The 12,333-nt window shown below is 37.5% G+C and overlaps 1 protein-coding gene across 2 annotated transcripts in view; it reads right to left on the reverse strand.

The window, feature by feature from the left end:
* KIF15 (kinesin family member 15) overlaps window positions 1-12,333 on the reverse strand; it is a 39,662-nt gene that overhangs the window by 14,482 nt on the left and 12,847 nt on the right. For both annotated transcript variants that reach the window (XM_037383096.1, XM_037383097.1), the window contains exons 13-21: window positions 9,850-10,059; window positions 8,584-8,761; window positions 8,014-8,155; window positions 5,608-5,749; window positions 5,088-5,285; window positions 4,092-4,199; window positions 3,157-3,262; window positions 2,450-2,615; window positions 916-1,066 (exon numbers count right to left, since the gene is read on the reverse strand). In XM_037383096.1, the coding sequence (XP_037238993.1) occupies window positions 916-1,066; window positions 2,450-2,615; window positions 3,157-3,262; window positions 4,092-4,199; window positions 5,088-5,285; window positions 5,608-5,749; window positions 8,014-8,155; window positions 8,584-8,761; window positions 9,850-10,059 (1,401 nt within the window). The remainder of the gene's footprint in view (window positions 1-915; window positions 1,067-2,449; window positions 2,616-3,156; window positions 3,263-4,091; window positions 4,200-5,087; window positions 5,286-5,607; window positions 5,750-8,013; window positions 8,156-8,583; window positions 8,762-9,849; window positions 10,060-12,333) is intronic.

A 12,333-nucleotide genomic window follows, 5' to 3' on the forward strand; every position in this document is an offset into this window, starting at 1 on the left:
CCAAAATAAAAATCTAACCAGACTCTTTAAGATGATTAAATAAAAGCCTCACAAAACCTTAAATGGAAACAAAGATCTTCAGCTTTGTCCTGGACAAGATAAAAAATTAATCAATGGCAGATGAAAAGAGCAGATTGCTAATAATTTCATATAGCTATAATGTTCCTCAATATCCAAGGCTTTGAAGGGAGAAATTAGAATTTTCAGCTGTAGATTAATTTGGGGGGATTTTTCAAATTCTACCCAGCAGTTCAAGATATTAGATTATAAAGAATTTAAAATAATAATTTTCAATCTGTCAGTATTCCTTTAAACACTGAAAAGGAAAACTTACAGCAAAATTCCTGAGCAGGCAGCGTACACTGCAGAACAGCAGGCAAAATCATTTGCAGAAGCCCTTAAGCAAACTTACTGCTGTTTTGCGGTCACTGCAGCCTGACAGGCTTTCAAGGACAGCATCAACTAAATCGCAGGACAGTGATCCACCTCAAAAAGCCATAGATCATTTTAACAAGATCACATCCACTACAAAATTTTTTAAGAAACTACTATGTAAAGATAGAATAAGCTAGTACAGAGATGAAAGGTCACCAGTGTTTTGATGTTAGGATTCTTTTCCAAAGCAGTTTCTTTATGCATCTACTAATTAACCCATCTCCCTCAACATTTCCAAAGCAATTTCTTCAGCCTAAAAACATACTACTTCACCATGCTACTGGATATTTCTTGTAGCCTGTAGCTGCAAAAATCTTGCACCAAGTTTTTAAAAATATTCTTGCTATGTCTTCCAAATGAAGTCACCAGGAAACCTATTACTGTGGAATCTACTAGCAATGGTACAGTCATAGGAATTAAACAATCTGATTACATGAGTAATTGTATAATAAAGCCCTTTCAAAGCCTTGAGTGTCTTACACAAAGCTCAGTTTTCAGTGCTGCTTCTTCTTGTTTTCTGTCCTCAAGTTGCTGCTTCAGTTGATCTGTCTCAAACTTAGCTACTTCCTGCAAATTGTCATAGTCATCCTGCAGGCTTGCTTTTTCTTCAAGAATCTTTTCATGTTCTAGCCTTTATAAAAAAAACAAAAACAAAACCACCCACAATATTAAGTTAAGTGTTTGTTTCATAATAAAAATACTCCAGATCAATTGTATTTTACTATCTTAAGATAATATGCAGAGTACAGTTATTTTAGAAAGAAGTGACTGACAAATAACTTTAAGCTCAGAAACCCCAAGTTTATGAAAGATACAGAAAATTTACATGGCATTGGCAGAGAAGGCAGAGTATTCTTTCTGATCCCTAGAAATAATTTACTTCTTACAAAATGCTATAGAAATTGCACTGTATCTTGATATTGTTTATATTATTTTTTTTAAAAAAAATTTAGCCAGTTATTGGACAAAAGACTGCTAGAATGATCCTCAGTACCTATATCTGTTTAGTTGAGATCTAGGTTATTCACCTCATATAAAATCTCTACTCTGGGCAAGTCTGGGTTATTTCCTTCTAAGTTGCTGCCCTGAAAATTTATTTCATTTGAAGTGAAAAGCAAAAGGGGTAAAGAGTTGCTAAACAAGTGTTATGAATCATATTATTAATGGAGAGCCTATAGAAAGAATACCCTCCAAATAGTCAGTACTTCTGCTAACACAGAAGGCATTAATGAAATCACAACATTTAATTTCAATTCCAGGTTCTCAGTGTCACAATGCATCACTCAAAAATGAGTTCAGCTAAGACATGACCTACTGTAATGCAATAATGTAGTTAAGGTTTCCAGGAAAAAGAAAAAATTAAAACCCACACACAAAACCAAAGCCCAACAAAACAAACACTACCACCACCACCTCCCAACATAACTAAATCACACTAATGATTAAAAGCCTCAATGATTTTCATCTCCCAGTAATAATGGCAATTATTGCATACAATGTAGTGACCTTTTCAAGCTTCACTAGTCAAACTTCAGGTTACTTTTATAGTTTCTTTGTGCTTGTATTTTTAGAGCAGCATCATTATGTCACCTGCTTCATGTGACCAAATGGGGAAGTAACAGTTAATTTTTAAGACTCTATTAAAAAAGCCACAAACAAAACCCAACCAAAAACCCAACCAAAAACTACAAACGCCAAGCAAACTATGCCTCTTCATTCACTTCACTTTTCAAGATCAGTAAGTTTATAGGTATATCCTACTTAATGGGAAAATGCTCTAGCAAACCAAAATTAAGGAAGTCTCATTTTATTTTCTTTCTGCCAGTTTCACAGTGTTCCCCCTCATGGCTCTGAAACAGGCATGGAAAGAATCGAGGAAAAAAAAGCGAAGGAAAAACACAAAATAACCTCAAATAAGAGATGTAAAATGTAAAAGTTCACATTCAGAGGAGAAATAAGTCTCTGGATGCATCCAGAAGGGAGATTAAGGCATTTTACCAAGCCACCAACATACCTGACACTGTCCAGCTGGAACTGTACATCCATATGTCTACCAGAAAGCTGACTCATTTCTTTTTCTTGCTTTTCCCTAAAGGCACTATATTCCAATTTTACAGCAGACAGCTCCTTGTCTGCAGACTGAAGGACAATGCGCAAGTCATAGACTTCACTTTTCAATACTGTCAAAACCCAAACAAATATTTTACACGTTATTTGGAAAACTGTGCTAGATACAGGACATGTAATGCTACAGAATGTCCTGGGAAAGTCTCACAAAAGTCAACTTTATCAGTGGAATTTACCTTGAAGGTCACACACACAAAAAGGATTTGTAAATGGAAAAGGTCAATAACACACTAAGAACTAAAGAGAACTGGCAGAATCAAAAACATTCCAGACAATACCACTGCATTTCCATAGATCAATAGAGGATTTCCCCTTTATTTTTAGTTAATATTTTCTTTTAAATACTGTATCCTGTACTCCCTTCAAATTCAGAGTGAAGAGAGAACAGTTTTAAATATTGTACACTGTGCAAGACCAGGCAGGGAAAAGCTATTCTGCAAGTACTAGGGATTTTTTTTCTTTAACAAACAATTTTAAAAAGTGAAATCAGTACAACTAACAAACCCAGTAGTTACTCAGCATGTGCTATTGTTGACTAAAAATGTTAAGACAACTCAAAATTTCACAGGGAACTTCAGCGTTACACAGACTTACTATCAGTCTTGCTTTGACTGTCTTGAAGTTGTTTTTCAAGTGATTTTATCTGTTCAAGAAGCTCCAGGTGCTCTTTACTCCAGTCATTCCTTTCAGATGAAAGAAGCTTGAGAAGGAAAATTTTTAAATTGAAGTAAACATAGGATTGGCTTAGTCACAGAGTTGTAACAATAATGTAACAATGTAGGAGAGAATTTCACCAACTGAGTATAAATACTAGATGCATTTTTCTTTAAATTCACTATTTGGTGAATTTAAAAGCCCTAGAAGTCCAAGAAAAAAATTTGACATAACTGAAGACATTTCTTTATCCAAAAATTGCATTTAAAAGCAACCCACAGCTTAGGAGCTGAGATCTACTTTAGAAAAGAGCTACCAGAAATGAGACTGATCTGGGAAGAATAAAGGTCTGATTTCTTTTCTGTTGCATCAAACCTAGTGATTAAGGAAGACTTGTAAACATTTGTTAGAGTAAGGACATTTCAGTTCAGTTCCAACTGAAACAAGCAGTATTTTCAGCATTACAAAGTTTAAATTTCCTTGTGATTATTGCTGTTTTCCAGAAATCATGAAGTTGGTCAAAAGCAAGACCAGACATCTTAAAAGTTTATTTGCTTATATTTAAGATCAAGCAGGCTCAGAATCACAACATTTAAAACACAAACAAAAACTGCAAACCTGTGGTGTTATGTTAAATGAATCTTCCTTGCTCACTGCAGGGGGGTTGGACTACATGACTTTTAAAGGTCCCTTCCAGCTGAAACTATTCTACAATTCTAAGTCCTCGTCTTCCTGCACAGCCCTAAGCTACAATGCTGTGGAAGTTTTCCTAAGTCAAAACGCAGTAACACAGACCTCACTGGATGACACAGTAGTGTGGCGTGGTAGATACCACCTTCACATATATATCTTGCTGTGTTACATTGTTCTCTCACCTCCTGTATTTGTGCAGAATGATGCTCCAGTTTATTAATATGCTGCTGGAGTTTTATATTCTTGCTTTCCTCTTCATCCAGCTTCGTTTGCATTGTTCTCAGTTGCTCCTGTGACACAACAGACAAAAATCAGAGCACACATCTTCAAGTTATTCTCACATGCTATATGGCAGTCTGTGCATATTAAGTATAAAAATGTCAACTACTTTTTTTTTATGACCTGAACCAACAGAAACAGAACACCCGAAAATAAACTGCTACCTTAACAGCTGATTTCTCCTATTGCTAAACTGCCAGAACGCAAGAAAATCATCAAGGAATACAAGGACTGAATGCAATAAACACTTAGTTTTCAGACACATGTTTATTTTGGAGAAATAAGGCTTTAAAAAGTTTTTCAAAATATACACTAGCTAAATTCTTTATAGGATCTCTGCACTATGGTAAGCATCAAAGAAGGTTTTGGCTGTTGTGCCAGGATTTTATATGCGCTGAAGTTAGTTCCAGCTTCGAGACAGTGGTTTAGATAACCATAGCACTCTTCTAAATGACGGAAGATCTTCCCTGCTCATTAGGAGAGATACAAGACAATTAAGGTATAGTGGTGGATAAGCATTATTTGGCATGTTTCTTCAAATAATACAGTATTAGGTACCAAGTCTGGGTATTGTTCCAAATGTTGTTACCAGAGACTTATAAAGAAGCTTCCTCAGAGACAAGTTATCAGGTTAAAACAGTAAAAGTAAATATCCCGTCGTCCATCTTAAACTACTAACGATATTCCACTCTTAAATCTATTTAAGTATTTTCATTGTAAATCCTCTTATGTAAAAATGTATAATTAGAGAACTGTTTAGCAAAGCCTTAAGTATTCATCAAATACTTCAGTTTCCCATGCAAATTAAAATATAGTTGGTGAGGGGGAATTATTTCATGCCAAAACTCGCTTTATTCTGAAGTTACATATACATTTTAGTTTTTATCCAGAACATTCACCTGTGTGACTTTGAGCTCCTCAGTGATGGCCTCATATGCTTGTTCATTCAGCTGTGGGGGAACTGGCTCTTTCAAAATGCCATCCATCACCTCTTCAGAACACTGAATATCTTCAGAATGATAATCTAAGATTTCTGAGCTTATTCGCGGCACTAGGCGAGATCTTAGCTGGTAAGCTTTTGTTGGAGTGGTTATGTTCTGTTATAGAGATCACAAAGCAGTCTTTATTTTAACTGTAAAATGAAATCAAGACTTTGTTATCGTATTTCATAGTCCTATAAGCAGAATAATGAAATAAAGTGCTCAAAGTAGTGAGTTCTAAACCACTACACTTTTTTCAGATTTGTCATCTGATTACAGTAGCAATCATTATGTAAGTATTTCAGAACAAAAAAGCAATCACATATGGATTACAGACCAAAACACTGGTCAGGTTAAGGAATCATACAAATGAAAGTCTATGTTCTCACACAACTCAGGAGTAAGTACGTGTGGTTTATAGATAAACTTATTCTCATACCTTAAGAGTTTCTCTATGTAGCTTATGTAACTGAGAGACTTCCTGGCGCTTGTGTGCTTTGGTGGCCTCCAGAATGTTTTCAAGACGTTGGTTTGCTTTCTGAAGGGATTGAAGCTCTGATTCCAGTTCCATATGCTTTTTCCTGTTTAGAAAGTATTTTTTTTACTGTCAAAATCACTCCATCAGTAAGAATAAGCTACAGTATTGCCAATGAGCAAACTGAAGCTGAACTCCTGCCCAAACACTGCAATACATTATTTTAAGAGGAAAGCCACCACTGCCATATTAAAAAGTAAAAAAAAAAAATTTAAAAAATTAAAAAGCTAAGAAGCTTATTTGTGCTTGCATAATGAAGTGAGCAGATGGATAAGTAAATGTGTCAGAAAAAAATCCATTACAGGGTAAGAAATAAGCCGAGAGCTCTGCAATTCCTTTTATGAGAAAGTGATATCACCCATACCAATATGGTTTTAAGCTTTTAGAAGTTATCGTTATATGATAAGTCTTAACTTCGGCTTGCCAGAATTACAGAAAACCCTTTAAAGATTTTTTTTTTTTGTAGTGCTCTTAAGATTATTTTGCCCTCTAAGAGTACTTTAACTGAAATCCCACAGTTGAGCTGAAATTTAGTAATAGTTTTCATTAGGTATTTTGCAGAGCTATATGCTGTTACTGTGACAGTTAGCCTTACTGACATAATTGTAGGGTCAAAGTTTACAGACAAAAGGAAACAAGTTTCATCTTTTGGCAGTTTAATGCTATCACTTTCCCTCATGTTTTAATTTAGCATCTGAAACAAAACTTCTGGGATAGTTCTGACTGCTGTCAGACAACAGAAAAATTAGCATACCTAGATTCTATGAAATTGTTAGGTTTTACTCTACTTATTCCATTACAGCATATAGTTACACTTGCATGTAAAATTAAGCATCCAGTTACTCTGAAACTGGGAACAAGCTTATATTTTAGTGAAATCCAGAGGCTTAAAACCACGCTTCTGTTTGAGTGCACTCTACTTAAGAAGATGTCAGTAATGATAGTAAAGCAAGACATGCACAAACCACGGAATACGTAAAATAGGAGTACACTGAATGGGCAGGAAAATGAAGTCATATGCAGATATAAATAAGCCACTGTAATGATATAGAACAATAGATGGACTGCTGAATTGATAAACTCAGTAGATTGTAACATTATGATTTATAAAGTTAATAGGATTTGCTACACAGAAATCCAAGAATAAAACTACAGATTCGTACAATTGCCTGAATGAGCAAATAGGACATTACAAAGCTACTTTGTGAGAAATAAAGAAGTGGGTAGGCAATGGAACTATCTTGTGCTCAATGCTTCTAGATTTACATTCTATATTCACTGAAATCTATAAAAAGCAACAGTGTTAGTTACAAGTTAAAAGTAAATATAATAAAAAATCAGGTCCCTTTTGCCTTCCAGCTTTACATTGTGTTTGCTGGAAATGCAATTATTTTTCTTTTATTTCCAGTAACATGACCTGAAATTTTCAGAAATGAGGTTGACCGAGGTAAGCCATGTATTACTCACGTATGAATTTATATACACTGAGGGTATTACTCAGGCCTTTCACATTATCTTGTGCTGCCCTCAAGGAGAACAATGACAATAAATTCTTTGCTACATTAGTAAGGACAAAGTAAACCTGTATCCCATGTTTAGATGCCAAAGCAAATAGAATGAATGAACTACTGACACCATGTCTTTGCTCCAATTTGAATTAAATCTCTGTTCCAGTAACAAGTCTCAAGATAGAGGTATTATTGCCACCTTAAAAATCTCTGGAGACAAAAAATTAACCAACAGGTTAGCCAAAGTTTTCTGGCGAGCTTGGATTCTACATTTATTACATACTGCAATCTTAAAAGGGATTATATTAAAAACTACTGTTGCCCTAAACAAACCCCAAAATACCCACCCAAAACCCATCAATTCTTAGTTCCTGTCACTGCTTCCATTTCTAATAATATTTCAGTTACTGAGAAATACTCTCTCAACATGGAAACTAAGCCAAACTCTCCCTGTCCCGTTAAACAGGTGCCTATCAGAACTCCAGAGTATGTCCATCTCCTGCATGTTGTGAAGCATTGTTTTGCATCTTAGCATAAAAAGAGTTTTCAGAAAGACAAAGAAATCTGCAACAGTGCAGACATGCTGGAGGCTGCATCATGGTTGTCTCCTAGTCTGGGAGTAACAATTCAGCAGGAACATATGCTGCTTACACACCATTTTTCTTGACCTGGCCCTCCTCTCTTTCTTGCAAAGAACATAATTCGACTTATATTCAGCATCTGAGACTAACTTTTAAAAATCAATATAAGTAATTATTTAAAGACATTTTAATAAAGACATTTCTATGCTGTTTTGTCTCACTTTGTTAGCTCTTTAAATTCTTCATATTCTTGTTTTGAACTTGCCAGTTCACTTTGAGTCTGTAGCAGGCGTGCTTTCAGCCTTTCAACAGATGCCAGAGAGTTGCCTTCCACTGATATGGTACTGGAATATAAATGATGACCTAAAGAACAAACAAACACTCTGAAATCAGACAGAGTAGCTCAAATATTCTACGTTTTACTAAAATGAAAGCAGTTGTAGGCTTTTGAACAGTACAGCAGTAACTGAGATTGAAGAAAATGGGTATTAGCAACAGTCCACATGAAAACCAGTAGGATAGTTAAAATTATGGCAGTCTTCATAACAACTAGGGACAACAAAATGAGGTTATGGATGGCGTTCACAAAATCAACAAGAATCCAAATTCCCTATTACTGTATTTGCTTGAAGGCCAATGTGAATAAAATGAAGTAAATCTGTTTTATCAGTCTTCAGGTACCACTTTGAAGAAAGCAAAAATACATCAAGACAGACAACATTTTCAATGCTATGCTGCATAACAGAAATACAGTAAACTTATTTAGCTAAAAAACATTAGCATATTTGTACCTCCAGTATTTTTCTCTGAGGCTGAAGCTTCCAGAAAAGCTCGTTCTAGTTCTGCAATGGTCTGAGCATCAATTTCTTGAGCTTTTTTAACTGACTGTAAAGAACGAAGTTTTTTATTCTCCTTTCTGAGGTTATGGTTCTCCATGGCATACTTTGCAATTCGTGGGTGTTGTTCCATCTGTGATAAGCAGTATTTTATTCAACAGGTTTTATATTCCAGACAGCACTATACATATCTAGCTGTTGCTCTACTCTTTAATAAGCATTAAATTGTAATGAAAGAGGAAAAAAAGGTATTCTGTACAGTGGTTAAAACTGCCCCATTTTTTTTTGTTAACTTTGTTACTCCCTTCTGCTCTCGAAAAAAAAGACAGTGATTTTATGTGTTTACTCTTTTACCGGTAATAAAGCAGTAGAAGCTTTTCTTGCTGCTCTTGACATCCCTTTTCAGTTTCAACACTGAGTTTTAGCTTTCCTAACACTGTCCCTGCATGCCATAGTAATGTTTCTATAGTCCTTTAATGATTGTCCTGACTTCTGTACTTTTTCCCTCCCCACCTTCACTTTGGAGCTCAGTCATAAGCTACAGATTCAAGCTGGTCTTCCAATACATCTATTCCTTTTTCCTACTTGTGCTTGGAGGAAACTTTTTAAAGAATCTGCCTTCTCTCTTGAGATGCTCTTTGAGTTTCTTCAAAACTGCCCCACAAATGATACCACACCTGCCAGATACCTAATAACCTGAAACCTCCTCTCCTGAAGCCTTAGGTATGTACTTTGCTACTTGTCTTCCTCAAACAGCTCCAGGACTGTACCACCCCTGATAGGCCCATCTATCATCCATATTATTATTCTTCAGAAACTTGCTGTATTGCTTGCATCCTGCTGTCTTTCCCTTTCAAGAGAGGTCATGGAGGCTAAAGTCTACCATAAGAATGTGGATTTGTGATTTGGAGACTTCCTCAAGTTGCTTAAAGGAGACTTAGTCCTCTACTTAACCCAGATCAGGTGGCTGCAGCAAGCTCCTACCACGACATCACCCTTACTAGCCTTTCTTTGCAGACTCACAAGCTCTAAACCCACCCATTGTGCCTTCCATAGGAAAAACCTCCATGCCTTTGAGATGTTTCTATAAAGGAACCCACCACCAATCCTCTTCTTTCCTGCCCATCTTAAAAAGCCTGTATCTACATAGCACAGAACTCCATTATATGAGCTATTGTCACAAAGGAAAATTTTTCTAGAAATGAAAAACCAAAGACTTGCCTGTTCTCTGAGTGTCTGCAATTCCTCTCTCAATTCATGGAGGAGATCATCTTGCTCTTTTGGCAACAAACTTCCACCAGCCTCTTTATGTAATCTCTCCAAGCGAACAATGTGGTCTTCACGGAATTTAACTATCATTTTATTGGACTGAATAAATTTCTCCTTCTTGGCACACAGATCTTCTAGTTGAGCAATTTTTTCTAGTAAGTTCTTAGAAAGCACATATATAGATTGGTGGCAAAATACTGGTTACACTAGATTAATTCTTAAGGTACACATCACAGACATATGCATACACAGACGAGTCATGCAAAACTTAGTTGACAGTAATTTTGTGAATACAGAGACTATCATTTGCAGATCTGTAGCGAGCAACAGCTTATACCAAGAACCCAAATCACACACTGTTGCAAAAACTTCATCTAGGAAGTCCAGAATGATCTGGTAAACTAAGTATTCAGTTAAGCACATCTGATGTGCTCTTAGAGTGCCAGTTTCAGTTAATTTTCTTTAAAAAAACCCCAAAGATAGGCAATTTTGGCTGATTCAGTACTGCACCATGACATGAACAAAAGCACAATAAGACAGGAATGACTAGCAGGTTTGCTTCAAAAAAGACTGTTAATCCACACGTTCAAAGATGTGCTTAAAATTAAGAACAACAGAAGTTTGTTGTTCTGTTCAATTTTTTTGTTAGAAAAATCTCAGTAAACAAACCACCCCCTAAAACAAAACATCTTATGAAAACTACCCTATGGCTTGTCTGAAGTTGAAAGAACAGAATCACTTAGGCTGGAAAAGACCTTTATTATCATTGATTCCAACTGTTAACCTAAGACTGCCAAATCCACCACTAAACCATGTCTCCAAGCACCACATTTACAGGTCTTTCAAATACCTCCAGGGATGGCGATTCAACCACTTCCCTGGGCAGCCTGTTCCAGTGCTTGACAACCCTTTCAGTGAAGGGATTTTTCCTAGTATCCAATCTAAACCTCCCCTGGCACAACTTGAGGCCATTTCCTCTTGTCCCATCACTTTTACTTGGGAGAAGAAACTGACAGCCACCTCACTACAACCACCTTTCAGACAATTGTAGAGAGCGATAAGGTCTCCCCTGAGCCTCCTTTCCTCCAAGGCTAAACAACTCCCATTCCCTCAGCCACCCCACTACAGCTTGTGCTCTAAACCCTTCACCAGCTTCACTGCCCTTCTTTGGACACACTCTAGCACCTTAATGTCTTGTAATGACGGGCCCAAAGTATTTGACCTGCAGTTTACCTAGTCCTGCTGGCCACACTATTTTGGATACAAGCCGGGATGCTATTTGCCTTCTTGGCTACCTGGGCACACAGCCCATTAGTGTTCAGCCAGCTGCCAACAAACACCCCCAGATCCTTCTCTGCTGGGCAGCTTTCCAGTCATTCTTCCCCCAGCCTGTAGCATTGTGTAGGATTGTTGTGACCCAAGTGCAGGACCCAGCACTTCGCTTTGTTGAACCTCATATAATTGGCCTTGGTCCATCAGTCCAGCCTGTCCAGATCCCTCAGGCAGACCAACACTCCTGTCCAACTTAGTGTCATCTGCAAACTTATCAGGGTGTATGTAATCCTCTCATCCAATCATTGATAAAATATTCAGCAGAACTGGCCCCAGTGCTGAGCCCTGGGAAACACCACTTGAAACCAGCCATCAACAGGACTGACTCCGTTCACAATCACTCTTTGGGCACGGCCATCCAGCCAGTTCTTACCCAGCGAACAGTATACCCATCCAAGACAAGCAGCCAGTTTCTCTAGGAGAATGCTGGAAACCATATCAAAGGCTTCACTAGAGTCCAGGTAGACAACATCCAAAGCCTTTCCCTCATCCACCAAGTGGGTCGCCTTGTCATAGAAGACCAGGTTAGTCAAGTAGGACCTGCTTTCATAAGCTGATGCTGACTGGGGCTGATCGCTTGGTTGTCCTGCATATGCTGCATGATGGCACTCAAGATGATCTGCTCCATAACATTCCCCTGCATTGAGGTCAGATTGTGATACCCTGGATTCTCCTTCTGGCCCTTCTTGTAGAGGGGCACCATATATGCTAACTTCCAGCCAACTGGGACATCTTCAGTTAGTCAGGACTGCTGATAAATGATTGAAAGCAGCTCAGCAAGGACTTTGCCACCTCCCTCAGTACCCTTGGGTGGATCCCATCAGGCCCCACAGGCTTGTGTGTCTAAGCAGTATAGCAGGTCACTGCCCATTTCCTCTTGGATTATGGGGGCTTCATTCTGCTCCCCATCCCTGTTTTCCAGCTTAGGGGGCTGGGTACCCAGAGAACAACTGGTCTTAGCATTAAAGACTGAGGTAAAGAAGGTAGTAAGTACCTCAGACTTTTCCTCATCCTTTGTCGCTATTTTTCCCCCTACATCCAATACAGAATGAAGATTCTCCTTAGCCTTCCTTTCATTGCTAATGTACATACAGAAACATTTTT

The sequence above is a fragment of the Falco rusticolus genome, chromosome 4, assembly GCF_015220075.1.
Source record: "Falco rusticolus isolate bFalRus1 chromosome 4, bFalRus1.pri, whole genome shotgun sequence".
Lineage (NCBI taxonomy): Eukaryota > Metazoa > Chordata > Aves > Falconiformes > Falconidae > Falco > Falco rusticolus.